This window comes from Taudactylus pleione, unplaced genomic scaffold, assembly GCF_031769625.1.
Source record: "Taudactylus pleione unplaced genomic scaffold, aTauple2 ptg000260l, whole genome shotgun sequence".
Lineage (NCBI taxonomy): Eukaryota > Metazoa > Chordata > Amphibia > Anura > Myobatrachidae > Taudactylus > Taudactylus pleione.
Genome location: NW_028284662.1, coordinates 1,838,274 through 1,862,603, shown reverse-complemented (window position 1 = coordinate 1,862,603; position 24,330 = coordinate 1,838,274). Strand labels below are relative to the sequence as shown.

The window sequence follows — 24,330 nt, the reverse complement described above, 5'->3', positions numbered from 1 at the left end:
GATAGCCCTCACAAGTGTGAGGTATAATGACCCTCTATACCTTAGTATGACAGGGTATAGCAGAAGGGATAGTTCTAACCGACAGTATAGAAAAACAGATTAGCGCTAGTCACATACAAATCAGAAAACAACATTACATGTTTGTAATGGGTACTATTATCAACTACACAGACTGCAGTGGCTGGTAGGATTTAGCGCAGTACAACCTGGCCCTTGGGAGAGGTATACAGGGAGACTGGAACCAGCAATTCTCAGAGACTGCTTGCCTAAAATGGCTGCCGCGCGTTTCTGAGGATGCGGAGGGTGAGGGAGGAGCAGCCCAGGGAAAACAATGACCGCAGTGGAATGGCGCCTTGAACTGGGGGAGGGGCTGCAGGGTGAGCGCCTTATCCCCTGGCTGACGTTAACCACCGGATCCCCTGGCCTTAATAATATGCCTCTGCGCCAGTATGTTAATGCCCCGGTGGTCTAATGGGCGAGCCAGTGTCCACATCAGCGCCTTCAGTCTGTTTCCTGAGATCGGAGGCAAGATTGCACTATTATGTGGGTCCTGCCTTACCTGTCCGCTGGATTCCGGGCTGCAGTCTGGGGGTCCGCGGGGCCTGCTAGCTGATCCCCGCCGGCAGTACATAGTGCAGACTGGGTGTCACAGCGCCGCGAAGGGGTGATGGGGTGGCAGCACAGAGATCCAGAGGACAGTCTGGTGCTGCTCACCCTTCTGGTTGAAATAAAACAAATAAAATAAAAAATAAAAAAATCAAGCTTAGGCTGCATAAGGCAGCCCTGTTATAATGGTGTTCCAGCTCCTTGCAGGACACCAACGAAACTGAAGTGCCCTCAGGCTATGGGCGGGGTATAGGGGGTAGGACCGAAGTATCCTGGGATTGAAAAGCTTTGCAATGGTGTCCGGTCCTCCAGGTCCCACCTACAACCCAATGTCTCCCTGTGGAGCCCTATAAACCCTGAAGAAGAAAGGCATGTAATTTCATGGTAGTGGATAAGAGCCCTAAATGCTTGCTCTGTTGCATTTTAATTTCTTTATTAATCCTATTCTTGGGATTTGAATAGGTGCTATTAGTTTAGAGTACACATGGCATATACAAATTCAGAAATTCAATTAAAAATAAAATAATTGTTCAAGCATTCACAAAATACAACAGTAAAGAGAGTGTTATTTAGCAATATAATCAGTAATTTGTTGGGCCAACACATTCTGAACTTCTTTAGGGGATTCCTAAATAAAAAAAAGAGAGGCATGTAATCTTGAAATCACATAACATTTTAGAGATGATCTATAGAGTAATATTATACCTACTATTCGATAGTAACCGAAAGCAAAGAAATGGTTACTTGAAGAATTTAGAAGACATACGCTTTCAGAGCATAGTCATCCACAGCTCACTCAGGTGGGGGGATGCTGGTGCCTCAACTTTCACCACTGGGATCTCCACTGTGCATTTTATAATTAATACATACATACATAACAGAGATTGATCCTCATTAATACAGGTATAAGGGGCTTTGGGTGACATAGATATCCTCCTGAAGAAGTCCTGCTATATTCGTAGCTGACGAAACGCGTTGAGGTGGTCCTGGTGATGATGGTCCAGAATTGCACTGTGCACCTTTTTTTTTTTGCACAAACACTGTGCACTTTATTTTTTTTGCTGTGTTTTGGCACTGGTACAATATATAAATTTGTGCATGAGCTGCACTGGAATACTCATACTACCAAATATACAGTAATTGCACGTAAAAAAAGTTTTTTTTGAAAAGTGGTACACAACTAATGCACTTTATCTGTTTATTTTTTACGGTTGTGAAAAACTTCTTTCTGCAGCATTAAATGAAAAAACTTGCTGTCTCAATTGCTCAACTATATATTATACACACACACATTATTTATATATATATATATATATATATATTTTTATGTATATATTTATATATATATATATATATATATATATATATATATATTTCACACACACACTTAACATCTTGATGCGGCACTCGCGGTTCTTGCAAAAGTGTTTTAATTACATAACAGTCAGCAATGTTTCAGTGCCACCTATACATAGGCACTGTCCTCAGCACAGTGCCTATGTATAGGTGGCACTGCAACGTTGCAGACTTATGTAATTAAACCGCTTTTGCAAGAACCGCGAGTGTCGCATCAAGATGTTAAGTATATACTATTTCTACTTATGAGGGCACCTGGTCACTTACTGCTTAAATACCTGGGAGAGCCGGACCTGGAATGATAGATAGATCTATCTATATCTATCACACACACACAGGATGTGATGTTTGTCCCGTGTGCAGCGTCGCAGAGACCAATCACAGCCGGCAGAGTCTTCTCAACCAAATCGCAGTCGGCAGATTCTCTTCCCTACAGCTCCCAGAATCACTCTGGTGTTGCGGCTCCTCCCCGTATCCGCCTAATGCAGCTGCCGCCAGCTTGTCGCTCAGACACAGACTCAGTTACTCTTCCTGTGCTCAGTGTTCCCGGCTCACTTAGCCACACTCCGGTCCCTCTCCATCACATGCTGCTCCCGTCACAGCCACTATTCATTCACTGTGCCTGAGTGGGGATGTCAGACCCGGGCTGGGGAGGTGTGCAGACCCGTTGGTGCTGCAGAAACACTTCCAGAAGCTGGTGCCGCAGCTGCACAGCTGTAAATGGTGCTGGTAGAGGAGCACCCTGAAAGGTGAGGACCCCTGTCCTTTGTGTTACTGGCTGGCTTTGTGGCCCCTGTCACTCCCCGGCTGTGTGGCCCCTTCACCTGGTATTAATTCCCATTTATCTTGACTGCTGTGTGCACCCCCCTCCATACCCCTAGCACTGCCTGTCCCTAAACTCCTCCTTGCCCTCAATACTACCCCAACTATCTACCCTTGCCCACTCCCAACACCTAGGCCAGGCATAGTGTGCAATAAGATGCCATACTGCGTGGGCATAATGTGCAATAAGGGGGCATACTGTGTACATAATGGGCAATAGAGGGGCCATATTGTGTGGGCTTAATGTGAATTGGTAATAGTGTGTGGCCACGCCGCCTCAATGTAAAGCTACGCCCCTTTTTGCATGAAGGCATATATACACACATACACTAATTTCTTATATATATATATATATATATATACACACATACATATATATATATACACATATATATATATATATAGATATATAGATATATATATATATATAATTCTATGATAAAATCAGTGGGTCGTCTTCACTGTGTCTACAAATCTACACACACTGAGTGGCCAAGTCATTATGACTGCAAGGTTAGTTTTTTTTTGGGCCCCTTTGTGCCCTAAATATGGCTTGAATTATTCAAGGCATGAATTGTACTAACTGTTTGTGTTTAGTGGGAAATATGAGCCCAAATGACATAACTACATTTCCATAACATTGCCTCTGCCAGCCTGAAGGGAACCATGCTGTTGTCTCCTTAACCTCTCTCTACCATCTGCATGTTATTATACAAAACGTGATTCATCAGACTACATGTTCTGTTTCTAATAATCTACTGTTCAATCCCTGTGTTCCTGAGCAAACTGGAGGTGTTTCTCTCTGTTTACAGCAGATAGCAATAGTGTATGGACAGGCCTTCTCATCGTGTAACCCATACGATGTAATGTGCAGCATACTGTTTATTGAGGGGTCATCTGAACTGGTCCCAGTTTCAGATTATCAATAATTTGATGCACTGTTTCCATCTATGTGGCTGAACAAGTCCACCCACTCTCCGTTCTGTTCAAGATCCCAGTAGCCACTTACAACCACAGGCCTGGCACTCAGATCCAATTTTTATCTGCTGGTCCACTCTGTGTACACTTTAAACAACCTCCTCCCTCAAACAATGCACCACTACAGCTGTATTGCCAATGATCACACAACTGCTGTAAGTGCCAACATTTACTCCACATCCAATGTCCATCAGAATGCATCTTTTACCCATTATTTAATGAGTGATAAATTAGTCCCTGCATAAAATCCCCTGGTGGTCATAGTAGCATAGCAATTTGGGGTGTGTTATTTTGAAGAATTATAACAATTACCATAAACAATAGGCTGCGTCTCTGTAGCTTGTTCTTCCTCTTTTCTGAGCGACTCGGAGGCATCCAGCTTGTCAACCTTAAAAACAGCATAGGAAATCAAGTTAGTGTCTATATATAATCATCATGCTCAAGGAAATGTACTACAAAGACAACTAAAAAGTGGAAAAGCCTTAATATTAATTTGGAGTATTTTTTCACAAAGGCTACGCATTATACCACCCACACAATGCAGCCATATTAATCAGTAAATATCTGTTTAGTAACAGCAAATCACTTAATGTAATTATGCACAACATTTGAGAAACTTACATATGCCATAATCAAAAATATAGAAGTACCAGGAAGATTATGCTGGGCATCATTCCTACTTATTCACACCTAATATGCTTAGAAATGGCATCAATCAACTACATTTGAAACTTTTGGAGTTCAATATGACAGAAAACACATTCTTCCAAATGAGGGGGTTCTTAATTAATCAGTTTCTTAATTAACTTTATGAAATTAAAATAGCTGTGCTAAAATGCCAAAAGCTGACTTTCTTTGACACAATACAATTAGACATCTGACCCAGTTACGGTTCTGGGCATCAGGTTCCACTAGGGACAAAATATGAATGGGAGGGTACCGTGTGTAAAATAAGCTTCAGACATCATACGTACAGCTTCATCCATTAAAAAAAAAAAAAAAACAACAAACTGGATTGACATGCAAGTAATTCTCAAATACTGTACAATTTAATTGTTTGTCACAAAAAATAAATAAAATGAAAAATATTAGGGTTCTAAAAACAAAACAAACATGATGTTATAACAAAAATGAAATTCACAAGTACCATGAAATGTCCCCTGATCTCATTTCAAAGCCAAATTCTTCATTCTGTCTGATCATGCCTCATATGTCCTCCACGGTGATCCATGAAATGAACCTAAGTGAGCAACATACACTATATACTACACTAAGCCTCTTGTGGGGTCTGTAATGAGGCTGATAAGGTTGCCGCAATTCAGCACACTCATCTTCTTACGTGGCTATTTGTTTCCAATGTGAGTACTGAAAGTCTCTAATCATAAAGGGGCTGGAAGACACCACCTAAACAATATGTGCGTACATTCCTGCTCATTATGCAGGCAAAGAATTGCTATGCAGACTTAGATGTACAATGTTATGGAGGTTAACAGTAGACATGCCAATGACCAACCAACAGGAAGAAAACAAAAAGCCTTTTACCACTTTGTACATTATCAAACATGGCCAAAAATGCATAAACAAGGTTATGCTGAAAAATACATGCTAAGGGTTCACCAAACATCGTAACATGCTCTACTGCATGACAAGCAATAATAAAAATAGGTCTAGTGAATATGGGGTTTTTAGAAATCAGTTTGCATAAAACAAGAGAAAGCTCTTAAAAGGATCATCAATATTTACATAGTGCCCGCCATTTCAGGTCATAGGTTAAAACAAAAAAGGGGGGTGGGGAATAAACAATCTACAATTAAATACAATTTCCAAACACTGCACTTTAACCTAAAGAACGCTTCAGCGATCATGGACCTATTTAATAATATGTACGATTATGTAAATTATAAAAAGGCAAGGGGCAAAGAAAATGGATATGCATACAAATAAACTTGGACACAATTACTAAGAAGTTAGACCAGGTTAGGACAACAAGAGTAACTTGCTGGTAAAGCAATGATGCAAGGTGATCAACAGAGGGTATTAAAAGCAGCGGAATTAAAAATAGGTTTAAATTCCTGCTTACTGGGTCATCATTAATCTTTACCAGAGGCACCTTGGTATGTAGAAGTGTTATCCATGCAAATAGAACCAATTCAGTAAGTACATATAACGGCAATAAAAGGCTTTTCCACAAAGACTGCAGGAAATAGCAGAGGCAAAAAAACAAACTCCTTTTGAAACATGCATTTAATGTGTGTGTGAGGTGTAAATGATGTGCATGAAAAGAAAAGGCAACGAAACTGAAGTGAGGGGTGGATTCTGAAAATGGAGACTGCCATACAGGCTCCCGACACAGCCAGCAGCAATGCTTGTTCTTACACAGTGATGCACTTGCAGGCTGTAATAAACATGCTGTGACACAATAGTGCAGTACTACTACAGTTCAATTACCTGTTTTGTTTTCACACAAACACACACTTATTTGGCTGGTCAGACACAGAAGGACATTCCCCTGATGTATATACTTAGTGCAGTGCATTGCGTCTATGGTGTCAAGGGAGATTACAAGTGAAATGTGGCCACAACGATTAGACACGTCATTATTATTATATGTATTTTTGGTTGGACTAGTGTGATATTTACTTACCACCTATTTATACAACACATTTACTTGGGAGAAAGCTTAAAGGGGAAATACAGGCAAATAAAATATTTTATCAATAAACCTTTATGTCCTCAAGTAGAACTACAGCAGCTGATCACAGATTAGTAGTGATAACTGTTTAATGATGACTGTTGAACTCCTTCAGGTTTTTGTGTCTGGACAAGCAACCAATATTTCAGGGGTAGAGGAAATTGGACCTACAAGTTGGAGAACAGAGGTCTATTGAAACCATTTTGAATTTGCCAAGATTTCTCCTTATAAATGAGGCTGTGGAGAACCTAAAAAAGTGTAACATTTGTTAAAAGGTAACCCAAGTCATTATACATGGACATTCCGAAAATACTTATTCAGTGGGCACGGACACCATAACTGAACCCTTGCAAATAAAACAGCAGGAGAATTCACTTCTGTGACTATAGTTTGCCTACTGTAAGAACATTAGTAAAAACAAAGATCAGGAACTGGATCACAGTTCTATATTATCGATCAATGCAAAATTGGACATATCTGAAGGATGTAGATATAAGCTATATTTATGAAAAATAACTGATGCACAATATATAACAATCACACCAAAATATAATGCACAGTAAATGGGAGTTATTGCATGAGATTGTGAGAGCCATGGAGTAGAATTTATGTGCAGGATTAAAAAAAAAAAAAAGCATCAGTCATAATAGGTTTGTTCATATCTGTGCTACAAATTTGGGGGTGGGGATGGCAACATAAAATACTCTCTTTGTTACACTAACAAAAAAATATTTCTGAGATGGTAGGAGCCATAAGTTATATCTACACAACAGATCTGCCCTACCCTTGGTTTAATAAGTCTCTGGAAGTGTGCATTATTGTGTGGAACAAAGCAGGACCGCACAGCTGAGATGCCTGTACTGTATATGTATACCATCCTTCAGATTTAGAGGACTATTGCCCAGTTTTACATTGGTAACTGTGAACCAGTACCTTCCATCTTCCTGAGTAAAGATTAGCTGATTAGTAGCACAAAAAAAAATAAAAACTATAGCCAACCTAATGCTAACTATTTTAGTTCTGGTAATAAAAGGCCAGCAAAGGCTTTTAGTGAGTGTTCTTTTTGGGAAAGAAGCATAGTGGTAATTGCAGTAGTAAGAAAAGGAAGGGGATTGGGAAACGCATGCAGATTCTTTAGACTTAGTCTTCCAGGTTTAAAGATGGAAAACAAGAATCAACTTTCACCTTTTCCTTTATTGCATCAACCTGCAAAGGAATTCAGAGGGTGCAGCTTAGAAAATCAAATTGACATCAAGCGTAAAAAAGGGAAGAATAAGCGAAGAAAACAAAACTGCGACTGTTAGAAAAGATAAAAAATAAAACAAAAAGAAATGTGACAAGTAAAAAGTAACAGAGGCATGTGTTTGACGGAGTCTAGGATTCCATACTAAACTTTCATTTTATGCATAAATCAAATGAAAAAAATGCTGGCCACAAATTGTTAGAGGTAGCATAGGTGCATAAGAGGCAGAAAGTGCATGTATATGGCTCCCAGAAAGCATTCAAAAAGATCATTCATGAAGCTTCAATTGAAATGATAAATCTTATTCCGGTCATTAATCTCGAATTGGTCCTATACAACTCATATTAGTTAGCTAGAGCAGCACATTTACTATAAGGTTTATTTGTAGTCCATCAGAGTAATAATTTTGCCTTCTAGCTTTCAATGTGTGCCATTAAATGATATGCATTACTCTTAACTGCAACCAAAAAATATCTATATTGTATTTTAATGTAACTATTAACTTCTACATGGGTCATTTCCAGATGAAAGCAATATGGTTTTCACTGAGTTTACTTATTTCTTTATCATATCTTGAGCTGTGCACCACAACGCACAAATCTGTTTTGGTCAATAGATATGGTTTTGCTCAGGTACTTTTTTTTTTGGTTGTTGTTAAGCTGAAAAAGAGGAATTTACTTTTTGCCAGATTCCTTTACCTAACCTACCTTTTGGGTACATGTACGGCTTTCTTTGAGCCTCCTCTATTTTGGGAAGTATAATGGCTCAATAAAAAAGGTGTTACTTTTTTATTTTTGGTGTTCTGCTATATTCTAGGTTTCTCTGCTCAGAGGTGTATCATGGTTCACAGCAAAACATTCAAAGTAGATCTTCCATGAAGCAGCACTATTAACCAAAGCACAGCAAGAGCGTATTTACAAGTAATCGTACATTGTACGAGTTGGTGGATTAAAATAAACTCTGCATAGTACAGGTAACAATATCTATAACAATGTGTGTCTAGATATGCAGTTTATCATCCAATTGTGTTGTGCTATGAATCGGCAAAAAAGAGTCCATAAGTATGTATACTTATGGACATATTTTTGTTTTTGCTAGAGCTGCATTATTCGTTACCTGAATGTTCAATATGTTGCTACACATTGTTTTTAAGTCTTACAACTGCACTGGTAAAATTCTGTTAAACAGTGAAAAGGTTTTTTTTTTTGTTTTTTTTACCTATAAGACTCGCTTAAAATTTTTAACACACTGTACTGCTGTTAATTTAAAACTTCCTTCTTACTGATAAAGGACTACATATAGCGAAGCGCCAGTTTTCCCAATTTTTATAAGGTTAAATCAAATTGACTGAGATAGTAATTAAGGCACCTCTGCTAAAGCATGGATATCCTTATTCCAGACTTTGAACCTCTGATTTAAGACATCTTTAAAACATACATTTTGCAAGCTATAAGCCATTATCTGTAAGTTAATTTTGCATGTGAGCGAACTTTTAAAATCTTATGGCATCCTAGGTGTTTACCCTTCAATTCAATAGACTATTTGTACACCTTATATTTAACTATTGCCATCAATTTGTCATGTGTCTAATTCACAAAACACAAAAATATGACCCTCGTCTTACAAATATTGTATTTGTTAAACAAAAGAGCAATAAAGATAAAAAAAAAATAGTCTAACAAATAAAACAAGAGGTTCATTCTAGAACACCACACATACAGAGACGATATAAGCAAGATAAAACCTGAGTGATGCGAGATGCATGCATATTGTTATTGGAAATGCCTCGATTATCATACTCTATTATAGCACCAATTCACTCTATAGTACTTTACAGATGGGAACTTTACAACATACTCAGCAACGTTACAGGATTGTATATTATCAGATGCAAATGGTACTGTTACATTTTTAATTGTCCTATGTATCGTAAGCAATACAATACATATGAAATTGCAATACATGAATGTATATGCCACATTGCAAATGGAAAAAGGAGAGTTATGGTAAAACTTACCTTTGTTAACTTTTTCTTCGAAGTTCATAGGGTCCACAGGGAGAGAATGGGGTGTAGGTGGGACCTGGAGGACTGGATACCAACAGCAAAGCTTTTCAATCCCAGGATGCTCTGGTCCTTCCCCCCATACCCCCGCCCATAGCCTGAGGGCAACTCAGTTTTGTTAACGAGCCCAAGGCAGGAGAGGAGAGCAAGAAGACTGGTACACCGAAGAAGTGACCAAGAGCGGAAACCCATAGAAGCCAGGTGCTTCAGGGCAGGTGCCCTGTGAACCCTATGGACTTCGAAGAAAGAGTTAACATAGGCAAGTTTTACCATAACCTTTTCTTCTTCAAGGTCCGTAGGGCGCCACAGGGAGACAATGGGGATGTCCCAAAGCAGTTATTCAAGGGCAGGAACGCTCTTGCGCTGATAGGAAAACCCTTACCCCAAAGGAAGTATCCCGAGAGGCAAATGTATCAAAGGCATAAAACCTAAGATAGGTGTGGACAGAAGACCAGGTGACCACCCTGCATAGCTGTACAGCTGAGGCGCTACGCTGGGCCGCCCACAAGGGACCCACAGAGCGAGTATAATGAGCAGATACTGTAGCAGACACAGGAAGGCCAGACTGCATTGTAAGCCTGTGAGATAGTCATGCAAATTTATCTGGCTAGAGTCTGTTTGTTAGCTGGCCATCCCTTCTTGTGGAATCCATATAGGACGAAGAGGGAGTCAAGTTTCCTGATGGAAGTAGTACGGTCAATGTATATCATCAGAGCATGGACCACATCCAAAGAGGCTTCACCTGCTGAGAGTTCTGGTGATTGAAAGGCCAGAACCACAATTTCCTCATTTAGGTGGAAACGAGAAAGCACCTTGGAAAGGAAGCCCGGTCATGTTCTAAGAACAGCCCTGTCCCGATGAAAGATTAAAGAGGGGAATCAACATGAAAGCGCTCCTAAATCCTATACAGTACAGGCAGATGCGATAGCCAGAATTAACAGTCTTCGCAGTGAGCCACTTGACATCCACTGATTACAGGGGTTCGAATGGAGGTTCCTGAAATGCTTGCAAAAGCACTGCCAAATCCCATGGAGCCACAGGAGGGACAAAGGGAGGCTGTATACATAGAACAATAACACCTTGCAGAAATGTGTGAACATCCGGTATAGGAGCAAGTCTGCGCTGGAACAAGATGGACATAGCAGACACCTGCACTTTCAGAGATGCTAGACGGAGGCCTAGATCCAATCCAGCCTGAAGAAAGGCAAGAATTCTAGACACCTTAAAAACTTGAGGGTCATAGCTACTTGGAGCACACCACTGGAAATATGTATGCCATATTCTGTGATAAATCCTGGCTGAGGCCTGTTTACGGGCCCTGAACATGGTCTGGACTACAGAGCTGGAAAATCCCTTAGCTATTAGGAGGGATGTCTCAAGAACCAAGCCGTTAAAGACAGATGGGCTATGACCAGATGTAGACATAGACCCTGAGACAACAGCTATGAACAGGAATGTCCCCCTTCCTGCTTGAACTTTCAAAGAACTCGAGAAAGCAGGGATATTAGGGGAAAGAGATATGCCAAATGTAAGGTCTATTTCACTGACAATGCATCCACGATGGCTGCATCCGGGTCCGTTGTCCTGGTTCCATTTACTGGAAGTTTTTTGTTGTGTCTTGAGGCCATGAGATCCACATCCAGAAGACCCCATTTGTCCATCAGGAGCTGAAAGACTTCTGGATGTAGAGACCACTCTACTGCAAGGCACGTCGTGACGGCTGAGGAAATCTAGTTCCCAATTGAGAACTCCCGGATTGAATTCCGCGGATATGGCTGGGAGATGGCCCATGTGTGAATGTGGGACACTTCTGCCATTGCTGCTTGACTTAGAGTATCACCTTGATTGAGGTAGGCCACTGCCTCACTTTCCAGCTGATCAGTTAACCGTGCGTTTCTAGGAAGGCAATTGATACCTGCAGATGGCAGTGAAAAATCTCTGGGGAGCTGGCCAACAGCAAGAGGTCGTCTAAGTACGGGAGCAGTCTGATCCCTTGACGACGAAGGTAGGCCGCCATAACTGCCAAGATTTCAGTAAAGACCAGAGGGGCCGTTGAGAGGCCAAACGGTAGAGCCTGAAATTGGTAATGCTGCTGCAGGATAGAAAACCGGAGATATTGTTGATGAGAAGGCGCTATAGGGTACATGTAGGTAAGTGTCCTGAATGTCCAGAGACACCATAAAATCCCCTGGTTCCATAGCTAGGATAATAGAGTAGAGGGTTTCCATATGAAACCTGGGCACTCTGATAAACTTGTTCAGAGATTTGAGGTTGAGGATTGCCGATGAGACCTGTTGGGCTTCTGAACCAGGAAAAGGGTAGAATAATAATCCTTGCCTTGTTGTGAGGAGAGGACTGGAATTATTACTGCTGAATTCTATAAGGACTGAATGGCTTTTTGTAGCAGCAGGGCCTTGCTTGGGTCCGATTGAGGTCCTGTGCAAAAGAATTGATGGCGGGGGCGCACCTTAGGAAGGATAGGGCATATCCGTAGGAGACCACTTCTATTACCCAGGCATCTGGTGTGGTTTGATGCCAAACCTGGGTGAATTTAAGTCTGCCTCCCACCCAGGGAGATGCTAGCCCCGTCAGGTTGTAGGCTTGTCCTCAGACTTGGCAGGTGGAATATCTAATAGCCCAGGTTTGTTTGGCGCTAGGCTTGGAGGCCTTGGCTGATGCCTGCTGCCATGGAAAGGACTGACCCTTAAGCTTTTCCTTGAGGGTGAAAGGACCGAAAAGGATGACGTCCGAGACTTTGTATTATATGCAGAGGGCAGGAACGCCGTCTTAGAGGCTGCCAAAGTAGTCACAATTTTATCTAATTCTGGACCAAATAGGATATCTCCAGAATAAGGAAGGGGCTCCACAGCCCTTTTAGAGTCTGCTTCCCAGGAATGGAGTCAAGCAATACGGAAGTGCCACTACCGACGTGGCAGATATCCTGGAGGCCAGGAGAGCCGTATCCATAGCTGCGTCTCCAAAGTAGGAGGCTGCATCTCTAATGTGAGATATGTAGTATAGTTGTTCCCTTGAAGCATCAGGGGGGAAATGACTCTTCTAGGGCCTCTGTCCAACTCTCAATGGCTTTTGCCACCCAAGCCGTAGCCCTGGCAGGACGAGTAATAGCTCCTGTAAGAGTATAAGATTTGTAACAAGCTTCTATACGTGTATCTGTAGTCTCCTTCAAGGAGGTTGCAGTATGGATGGAGTTTTTGTTCTCTTTTTTTTTTTTTTTTAAATTTTAAACACTTTTTTTTTTAAAACAGCAGCACAGACAGATCTCACTGATCCAGTCTGTGCATCCATGATTATTTTTATCACACACAGGTGTAGGCATCACGGATCTCCCTGATCCGTGCATGCAGCATCTGTCTGCAATCACATCCTGCACTGCCTCCAGAAGCCGCAGCCCTCACATCTGACCACACTGCTAACGCCCGCCCTCCAGTCCCGCCTGCAGCTAAAGCCCATTTCTTTCCCCGGGATTCCACCGCTGCTACCACCCGCAAAGGACAGCCATCTTTGTGCACCCAAGTGAAGCCACAGTGAGTACACCTGCTGAAGGCACCTACTGAGGCTGCGCAACAAGTTGAAGCTTTTTCCCTCTACAATGGCGCAACTGTGAGGTAATCGTTTAAAAACTTACTTTCTCAATTACCTAAACCCCAAAAGGCCCTACCTACCCTATGACAAGAGCTACCTAATAAAACAAACCCCAAAGTCTAAATTCGCCCCCTGCTCCGAGTTATGCCTTCCCAAAAATCCCCCATAGAGAACAGCACAAAAGTGGTCCTAACAGAGTGTCAGAAAATACTGACAGTTAGAACTTTAGATTACTCCCAAATCCTAATTTATTTTTTTTCCCCCCTGAAATTTGGCATCTCAGCACAGATAGACTACCCGTCCATGCCAAATTTCAGCTCGGTACCTACATTCGCTTTTGAGGTGTAGCCCCTTAAACACCATTCTCTATGGAGAATTGTTTTTTCGAGTCAGCACGACTGTACCCTTATAATAACATGGGGCAGCAAGCCTGATGGGTAAGGCTTATTGTTGAGTTGTAAGGAAAAGCATCAGTTACGTAGTTCCAGTTGGCTGGTGAAAAGAACATTAACTTGTCAGTTTATGAGTTTAAGGTGTTCAACGGAATCCAAGATTATATGGCAAATAGACATTAATGTCAGCTAAAACAAATATTGAATGATACTGAAAAGATAGATACATGTGTATCATTCATATAGAAGTGATACCAAAACCCAAAGTAGCTTATTAATTTGCCAAGGACAGTATTACTTGCAAAGAGCAGAGAGCCTACGGCCAATAGGATAGGAAGCATGTGAGGAAAGTGTAAGTAAGGCTCTCAAGACGTCTGGAGAAGCCTGGGAGAGAGAGGGTAGTAATCAGAGAATTGGGGTCACTTTGTCTTCAGCATACAGTAGAAGTAATTGCTTTAAGCTTGAAGTATGCAATTATGTAATGGTGGTGGAGAGGTAGAGATTTCAGATGTTATGGCTGGGATGAGTACAGGAGACAGCAACCAAATTTGTTTGAGGATAGGGTGGGCAGTCAGTATACAGGGTGGAGCATAATAGGGTAGACACTTCATCTTTATTTGGGAGGGTCAGGGGCTATCATAAGATAGAGCCACTCTACTAGGGAGGCCAAAAGAGGAATTCATACACAGTAGCTTGGATTAATTGGGATGTTATATTCACCCAATCACCCAAGATGATACAAAATTAAAGAAACCAGGTTGAAAAATGTTCAAGAAACAATTGGAGGATGCCAGAGGAGCAAGAGATCACAGCCACAAGAAATTATTTAAAAAACAAAAACAAAAAAAAACAGATAGTAAATACATCAAAGTGAACATTTCAGTGAAGAAACATGTGGGGTGCAGTGAGATGAAAGCAGACCAACCCCTTGCATGGGCTGGAGGTGTGGGTGAGGTGGTGACCATCATGTGAGGCAATGTCCCATTGTGTGAGACTTATTTCTGTTATTTATTTGGGATCCATACTAAACGCCTTACCAATCCAGCATCTACATCTTTTGTTTTGTGCAGTTGACAATTTCCCCTTTTTCCTGAAACTGCAGCCAGACATGCATTTAATCCAAATTAAAAGTTGCTATACTCAAATGTGTAATGCTTGTTAAACTGAATTTCCATCACCTTGTAAGTGACTTACAAAATGCATCCATCTAGAATGCATTTCAAAATATAGTGTGAGTATATTAAATAGGAGATTTTTAACGTAAAAAACATTGAAAGATTTCCTGCACACCTCCATGGGGTGTGAGGACAAACTAACACTGTTGATGGCCATTGCAGAGAACTGAATAGGACTTCTAAAGGCAACACACCGTTATATAATACTAAATAAGGCATAAACACAATGAGGTTTATTGAATATGTTACAGCACATTGATCAGCTATGTGAAGTACTATACATTGCTAGGCACATGGCACAACTTGTGCCCTTGAATAAAAATAAATGACCAACCATAAAATACCAACAAGCTACTAAAAAGGGAATACAAGTTTTGTTTGCTGGGCTGTCAAAGTAATGGTACATTGACAAATACAGGGTATAAAGGTCACTTTTCTAGAAAGGAGTTTGTATTTTACGTCAACTTTCCTTTACACTCACAAATTATATACCCTGTAGTATGTGTAAAGCTCTACCAATAAAGGTTCTTATTTGTTTTAAATACAGTGCACATATTCATTTATTAAAAGCAATTGATCCTCACTGGTAGCCGACAATATTTTATATTAAAGTGCTATGAGTGGCGTCATTGTTTAACTGCATTGGAAAAACCGGTTACCAACATTTATAACATACATATCTTTACAAAGAAAAATGAGACACAGACACACGGGCTGGTATCATGCCCAAAGTCCTCTCATTTGCGGAATTACAATGTTTTTTTATACAAGAACATCATGCTCTTAAAGAAAATTGTAACTTTTACCCTGGGATTAAGTTTGACTTCAATATTAATACATGAATGCACTGTGTATATTAACAATGATTTAAGAGGTTTAGTTGGATTTTTATTGCCTAGAACTTTTGAGTATGAAACTAATCTGAGCAATTTGTTAACTTTTTCCACCTGTGTTACCTGGTCACAGAACAAAAACATTGTGCCTTTGTGATTTGTTTCATCAGCACACTAATGCTGGTACACACTGGCAGTTATATTGACCGATAAATTGATCGGCCAATATATCTTGTGTGCGTTGGCCAGTGTGTACCAGTGATATGTCTGAACTAAGTTGTTCACAGACATATCGCTTTTGCTGTGCTGCACAGCTGATGCCCAATATAGCTTCAGATATATTGGGGCAACGTGCTGTGTATGGGCAGTCAGTCGACTGCCCATACACTTGCAGCCACAACACGTCCCCCAGCCAGTGGGATCTGCGGCCAGATGGTTGATCAGTGTTTATGAACAACCATCATCTGCAGATATATCTGTTACGTGTGTACGCAGCTTAATTTATCAGAGCCCATAAATTTGCCCATTTACACATGTTGCCAAATTGGAAATCATTTAGTTTGTTGGTGCATTGTCCACCTAGAGAATAATAGGTCACAACAAACTGTTCTATGAATTAATGCTACAGCCAAAACATACAAGAGGAGGCTCTAACTGTGATAGCTATATAGATCTATCCAAGTATAAAATCTACAAAACAGAATATGCGTAACTTCTGAACGTACTAGTTCAGTATACAGATGCACAACAGGCTTGATATGAATTATACTAGAATGTGTTAAATCTGCAAAGCACAATGTTATTAGTATACATTTTAGTGGGGTTTTTCTCCCTACATTGCTATGAACTGCAGTAATAAATGTGCTTTCACAAAATTTATCCTCACATAATGTGATGAATACATAAGGAACTGTTTTCTATGCAATATAATATGGCAGCTGTTACCTTGCTTAAGTACTCCCTCATTACTTGAATGAAGTAGGGCATGGCAAAGTCCATAATGTTGTGCCTCCATGCTGTTTCCAGGACAACATCTGGCCGGAGCAGGTCATAGCAGGTGAAGAGACAAGCTGCAAAACATTCCTTCTTCCCTTCCACCAAAAACCATTGCAGTAATTCCTCTGCCAGTTCTGTGTCTTTGGATTCGGAGGCATACTGCATGGCATCCTGGGAAACAGAATAATGGTCAAAACTAAAAAAAAAGTTATCAGGGCCCCATCACCACCAATACACACTGCATTTGGAAATAAGTATATCCTTCTTGTCTATTACTACTACTGGCAAGGAAACAAATACTATTAGTTCTGAGGCTTAGTAACTTTAGCAAGACTCCTAGCCAATCAAAATAATTCGAATTCAAATTGCGACAATTTAACTTTCTACAGATATAAATATACAGTGGTAACACAATTACCAGGAGAAAACCACAAATAATTGTTTAAAATGTGTTTTGATCCAGAAACCAATTAATAAACTTTTTACATTTAAACAGAAAAAGTAAAATTTCAAAACTTTCATGGTTTCACACACATACACAAGTTCACGGCAAGGATCCCTCCCTACATGTAATTATGAGACTCTTTCTTAAATAATTGAATAAGGAGCTCTCCTAAATAATTGAATAAGGAGCAGTGAACGAGGGGATGTAGGGACCTGGAAGTCACATTACTGCTGGGACCTGGGAGCCGTGTTGGACTCGCTGCAGACATCAGGCGCAAGGACAGTCATCGCTGGGCCTCCAGGGTCTATATGTCAAGACTCTAACATGTCTACATAACAGGTTCTCAAACTCTGTCCTCAGTACCCCAAACAGTGCATGCTTTCCAGGTCTCCTCACAGAATCACAAGTGAATAATGAATACACCTGTGCACTTGCTGGGTGACCTGGAAAATGTGACTTGTTTGGGTTCCTGAGGACAGAGTTTGAGAACCACTGGTCTACTTGAGGAGTGCCGACTGTCAATATATCATACCGTGGAATTGGTATGTAATGTCGGCTGTCGGGATGCCTCCTGTCAAAATACTAACAGCAGCATCCCGATGTTTGGTATACCGACAGGGGTCAGGAAAGTATACTTACCCTCCCTCCATTCTCCCCCTAACCCTCTCTTCTTGTAGCCTACCCCTATCCCTCCCCAGCCCCTAACCCTCCCAGTTAGTGCCTAAACCCAAGTCTCCCCCCTTCATCTAACCCTCCCCCCTTAGTGCATAACCCTAACCACACCCTACTGTGCATAACCCTAACTTCCTCCCTCCTAGGGGTACCTAACCTTAACCTCCCCCCTACAAAACCTAACCCTGCTATAGTACCTAAACCTAACCCTCCTCCGCAGCTAACACGCCCCGGACTTACCTGTTCTGGCTAGCGTCTGTCTGTGTTCCGGGGTCGGGATTAAGATAGGTGTCAGTATTTCGATGCCTATCTTAAGTTCCGTGTCGGACTTCCAGCGTCGGGATTCAGACTGGCAGCATGCTGTCCGCCAGTCTGCTAATTACATCCCCATACCACACCGGAGAGCAAGGGACAGTGTGAGGAAAGACAGGGTTCATATAAAATAAAGTTTCAGTAGTTTATACAAGGTGCTGCAAATTATGCAAAGAGCAGTTATCCGGAAAAACTAATCCAAAGCATATAGGGATACGATTAATTAACTTGTGGTCTCAGCACTAGCATCCTTCCCCCAAGCAGACAACTGGTAGGCACTGAATAGGAAAACATGCTCAATAAGGAGAAATACACAACTGCTACACAAAAATATGCAAATGTTGAAGCTGCAGAGGATTGTATTGATACGGCCAGCCCCGGTTTTGCAAATCCAAGCATCTGCATACAAAGATGCAGCATCTGTTGCAGATGATTTGATTGCAGTTCTGAGTAACCGTACGGCTACTCAGAATGCCAGCGGGAACAGAGACGCCAGAGACATATCTATTGACTACAGATTGCAGGAGCAGGCTATGACATGCCCCAAAATGGTCACAACATGTAAGTGTTCTTTGACTGCCACTCCCCGCCACCACCCACAAACGCTCCCCCCTGTCAATCACACTGCGAGTAAAAAGCCGATGCAAGTGACTACGGTAATGTACCATGTGCAGTGCTACCGATAATAGCTCAACTGCTTAAATGTCGGCATTGTGTGCCTCTATGAAACAAGCCCTCAGCTACAGAACACAACAATAATAATTTACCATTAGAATGCTTCCTAGAAGCTCAATAGGAGCAATTCAACTGCAAGAGATATGCGCTAAACCACCTCTCATTTCCACATATTATGGTAGCTCAACATTGCTAATTTTCCTGTGTACCTCCATGGGGTGTAGGGAATAACTAGTAATGTTGCTACCCGCGATGTGCTATTCGGAATGTTGCAGTTGTGCTGCTAATTGTACCACCATTAATATGTCTGAAGATTATTAGCAAGAAGTAAATGATTAATAGCTGGCAGATCCCCACCAGGCCACACTCATAGTAATTGTTCCATTTCAGAGGGGACAGTGTCCAACCAGTACAGGTGCAGTACAAAGACTATGATGTAGTACAGAAAAGATGACTGTGCAGAGCAGGCATTCTGTAAAATTTCTTCAGCAGATAGTTACAGGACTGCTAATTTTCTCTGTGTTTTCTTCAATCTAATGTGGGTTGTCTCAGGAATATAAATGTACAGTATGAAGAAATGTAGGGATAGATCAATAAAAAAGTGACAGCCTCAGGGGGAATATGCTAAAATATAAGCACATTAACCAAAGAAAATATTGGTTTTCCCTCCAAATGGACAGACTAAAAACTAAAGTTGGGGTACTGAGATTCACACACATTTGCAGCATACTTGTATACCTTATTAATTTCCTCTCCGAAAAGCCCAGAGTGTAAATGCAGATGGGAGGTGATGGGAGCAGGCCCCGCCTCCTAAAGGTCAATATTCAAATAGAAAGGCTGCAGATCATGACATGGGTTTTCATACATACCTTATAGAGTCTGTCCTTCTTACACAGCTCCACACTCTGCTTCCAGCGATTGTTACCCTTGAAAAGATATGCAGCAATCCTTCTGAACTCAATCAGTTCATGCTTCTCCAAACGTTGAGCGAGGGAAATATTGTCAAAGTTGTCATACGCATCTATAGATGTGCGAAGTGCCTAAAAAATACAATATATTTACTGGTTACTAAATATATTGCCACCGTTTCCATCTAAGTAGCTGTCCAGCTATAAAAATGGAGACACAGCGTATGCAAATACATTGCACATGGTTCCTACCTGGTAGTCCTCCTCTGTAATGAAGAGGTTGTTTAGAGACTCGTTTACAGATTTGTTGTTATGGTTCTGTACGGAGCGAAGGTATGGTTTCACCAGAGGCAGCTGCTTCACCTAAAAACATAAAAAAAAGTAGAATTAAAGATACCCCCCAAAAAATAAAATAATAATAAAATATGGGAGAATAAAAGGCCAGGGCTGATCTAGAGGTTAAAAACATTGCCATAAGACACTAATATACATTATTTATTATGGATATGTCTATGTATATGGGTAAACTACTAGCATATTAGACAGTTCAGTTTCATATCTCCCTGGGCAATACAATGAAGGGTGAACATCAGAGTGAAGTTACCTTGCTGAAGTAGTTGACAGCACGTGTGTGGTCTAGTCTTGGGGAAAGCACCATCAGGAGGTCATTCAGCAGCAGTGGCTTGAATTCTAAGTAAAACTGTATTGCTCTGTAATACAGCTCAACATTGGCCACCTTCAAAAAATTATAATATGCAATTAGGCACAATGACAGTGTTCCCTGCACATTAGCTTGTCCTTACTGTACCAGAGGATGTGTTCTTTCAATGAGCAAGAGACAAATCAGTTTCCGTGTCCTAAAAGGCCAGGACTCACAGACCAAGACCTGCAGATATGGAGCTAGAGGCCCCAGTACCTAGAGTTCCATATATCACTTTGCAACTTGTGCAATTACTTCACATTTAAGAAGCATCATAGTTAAGCACATGTAAATTGATGCATGAAGAAAAACCATTGTACCAGAGATGACAGTTCATATCTGCATGGGTTTAACTTGAATCGTACTGCAATACTTTTTTTTTTTTAAATCATTTGTCCCATTTCAATCTGAAATTAAAAACAAATATTTGCATCTTTTCCAATTGCAAAGATCATCTTCCAAGTGTACTAGTAACCAATTTTCCCCTTTAAGGTGGCTTTTACACTATTTTTAACCACAATGGAGGGCATGCTGGCTCCTTTCAGCTCAAAACCCTAACCCAAGAGCAGCAGGCATATAGGTATCCCAGATGGATTCAGAAAAACAGATTTAATGGAAATAACCCAAAATCCTCTTATTAAACCATAGTGGCTGCATAGTTATCTGAAGGACAGGTAAGAAGCTACGGATAATAAAAGGTAAAATTATAATTACCTTAGTTATGATATCTTTAAATTGTCCTTCCTTCCATGCATCTGTAGGGTGGCTCATCATCGTGAGAATGGCATTATCATACTCTTCATATTTATCATACAAAAATACTAGCTCTGCCCACAAGTGAGCTTGTTCTGCTGCCCGCAGCACCTGTAAATACAATATACATTTAAAATATAAATTTTTAAGCAGGTCCATAATGGATCCCAATCAATCGCCATATTATATACCATGAACATTATGTCTATCAAGATGTCTACAAAAGGATATACATTACCTTGGGAATGTTGACCCTGGACCAGAACAGCTCCAAGTGCTCCCTCATTTTCTGTGGCTTGAATTTAGAATACAGAATGGCTAACTCTGTGAACATGCCCATGTGTGCCCGCTCCAGACCTAGAGCTGCTTCTAGCATGGTGATGAGCTCTTCAAAATAACCACGATCCTAGAAGTAAACAGACAATTATTTCGCATTAAACCTATAGAAAACAGGTAGGAAATTGACCACACTTCCAAAAAACTAAGGTCAGGCAAAAGAATATAAAAGACAACAGTAATCCTAGTGAATACAGGAAGTGTCGCAAAATCTTGATTGTAGCGCTGACGCTCCCCAATTCAGTCTCTCTCTCCAAAAAGCAGTTTGATAGGACATGGCTTAAAGCTAAGAAATTATCATTAAAAGTAACAGTCCTGCAAGGAAGCTTTTCATTCGGCTACAAGTTTGCACCAAGTTCAATCAATCATATCTTCACTTACCTGATAATAGTTTATAAGCTCCTCTAGTTCGTCAGCATGTACCACAATGTGAAGGCCACACATCTGAGCGAGGCGAAACTCTTTGCCATCAACGCACGCAAAACACACCTGGCAAAAAATAAATGAATTAGCCCTTTTCAACATTTCTGTATAAAATTGGACTATGAATAAAATCTAATTCTTGTCACCTCCTTCCAAGTGCGGGTGCTGTTTGCTTTTCGAGCACCATCGACAGCAGCCTGATATTCTCCCAGGTGAACCAGTGTTGAAGCCAAACGGCCAAAATTTGAAACATTGTTGTAGAGAAGCTTAGCAGCATCATACATTTTTTCATCATAGCAGCGATCACCAACCTAATAAATAGCAAACGTAATATAAGTATAACAAAGTCCTCATAATTTAATTAAGCAAAATTCAAAGCAATTGAAGTGTTGAAAGCAATATGAAAAAATGTAACGAGCTTATCAGAACTGGTATTTGGCAAAAGCATGAAGCTAGCCGTACCATCAGACAACTGAAGTAGACCATGCAAACACAGAGAACATACATACTCCACACAGATAGGGAATGCAACCTTTGACCACAGAGTTGTGAGACAGCAATGCTAACCTCTGTGCCACTATGTGCTCTACAGCACAGAATAGTTCATTTTTTTCCCCGACTAGTGTGGCTGATCTGGCTAGTGATGCTTCTGCATCTAGAGAGCGGCACTACCTGGACTATGAAAAGGCTTGTAACACTAGACAACTGCTTGTAGTGAGAAAAAGCTAGATAGAGTATAATACACAAGTCTTCTCTTCTCAAAAACTTATTTTTTTTTTTTTAATTAAGTTTATAATTTTTTTTATCTCATAAAACAGTAAATAAAACAAGAAATAAACACCGACCCCTCCTATTAAACCCAAAATAGAATAAAATATATATATATATATGCCGTACCAGATAGGAACAACTTGTATTTTAAGCTTGGCGGCATACTAAAACATCTAATAAGCTACACTGATTGCCTTGTTATATTCACAGGTCCATTTATTACTCAATGAAGGAAAGCAGACAATGAAAAAAAATGAGTCTACTTGTAAACAGTCCTTACAAATCTCAGGTACTTTTGGCAATGTGACAGAAGTGTGAGATCCTGGAAACTTACTTGTTGAATATGAGCATTGTTTGGTCCATTAATAAATTCCTCAAGTTCTGTGAGGCGGTTAGTTTTTGCAAGAGCGAAGATCAGCTCTGTTTCAACATAGGATTCCCTTGCCTTCTTCCGGGCCATCTGCAGGTATTTAACCAATTCTTCCCAATTTCCTATAGGATATCACCATGTCAGCCAATCCTCTAAACATGTATAGTGCTTCCACTAATAAGGAACCCTTTATCCCACCACACCAATAATTCCCTTATACTACCACCATTGTTCCAATTTAAAATTTACACTGTAGAACAGATAGTTCTTGCCATATGCACTTTTCTAATGACAAGGCAAATCAGTGCTTCCCTCAGACATACAAAAAATAATTAAAAATCAGACTGTTAATGCATGTATTAAGTATAATGTAATAGCTGGTGTTTAGTATTCAGCTATGAACCTAAGCAGATGACAACATGCTTGGCTACAATAAACAGAGAAGGGAATTGTGGTACTTTACCACTGGCGTTGGCAGCCTGAACAACTTCCATAAAAGACGAAGGGTCATCTGCCTTAATGTAGGAGTCAATTGCCTCTTTGACCATGCCCTTCTGCAGCTGAGCCTTGGCCAGTTGGCTCCAAACAGCTGGCTCATTGCAGCGTTCAGCAAATTCATAAGCACGGTCCAAATTCCCAATGTGTTCAATCAAAACCTGAAAGATGTGTAAATAGATATTAATACAATTGCAAAAGCAAAGCATGATGGTTTGCTAATGAAAGAGCCATGTCATACCTGTATGGCAGATGTATTCACATCAAATTTCCTAAAAATGGCAAAGGCTTCCTCATATAGCTCATTACTGATGGCAATGTTTGCAATATCAGGGGCATCATAATTATCCAAGCGGTTGATGTATTCCATTACTCTGGTGCGGTCAGCTTTAATAGCTGTCAGGATCAGCAGGTTCTGGAGGTTTCTGAGAAGGAAACTGTCTGGTTAAAACGGATGATAGATAGAAAACAATCCAAATAAATGTATAAATCTATATGCCAAATTCGCACCAAATTTAAATGTTTGGCCCAAGCGCTAGCTAGCGTTCTCCATTATCAAGGGTTTCAGAACGAGTTCTGCATCTGTGTTTTCAATAGAATAAGATACACCAAATCTGATTTACAGTCACTACTGCCACAATCCATTTCACTTGAACAAAAATATTCAGTTAAAATAAGCGCTTAAAACTTTTACATATATTAAAAATGTAGT

At 40.5% G+C, this 24,330-nt stretch overlaps 1 protein-coding gene across 2 annotated transcripts in view; it reads right to left on the bottom strand.

The window, feature by feature from the left end:
- CLTC (clathrin heavy chain) overlaps window positions 1-24,330 on the bottom strand; it is an 81,165-nt gene that overhangs the window by 7,164 nt on the left and 49,671 nt on the right. Inside the window, exons 20-32 of one of the 2 annotated variants that reach the window (XM_088481039.1) lie at window positions 23,860-24,043; window positions 23,587-23,779; window positions 23,088-23,245; window positions 22,129-22,293; window positions 21,941-22,048; window positions 21,462-21,629; window positions 21,185-21,334; window positions 20,375-20,506; window positions 20,023-20,133; window positions 19,732-19,902; window positions 16,708-16,929; window positions 7,640-7,660; window positions 4,075-4,150 (exon numbers count right to left, since the gene is read on the bottom strand). In XM_088481039.1, coding sequence (XP_088337165.1) covers window positions 4,075-4,150; window positions 7,640-7,660; window positions 16,708-16,929; window positions 19,732-19,902; window positions 20,023-20,133; window positions 20,375-20,506; window positions 21,185-21,334; window positions 21,462-21,629; window positions 21,941-22,048; window positions 22,129-22,293; window positions 23,088-23,245; window positions 23,587-23,779; window positions 23,860-24,043 — 1,859 coding nt within the window. The remainder of the gene's footprint in view (window positions 1-4,074; window positions 4,151-7,639; window positions 7,661-16,707; window positions 16,930-19,731; window positions 19,903-20,022; window positions 20,134-20,374; window positions 20,507-21,184; window positions 21,335-21,461; window positions 21,630-21,940; window positions 22,049-22,128; window positions 22,294-23,087; window positions 23,246-23,586; window positions 23,780-23,859; window positions 24,044-24,330) is intronic. The other variant, XM_088481040.1, reaches the window with a different exon arrangement.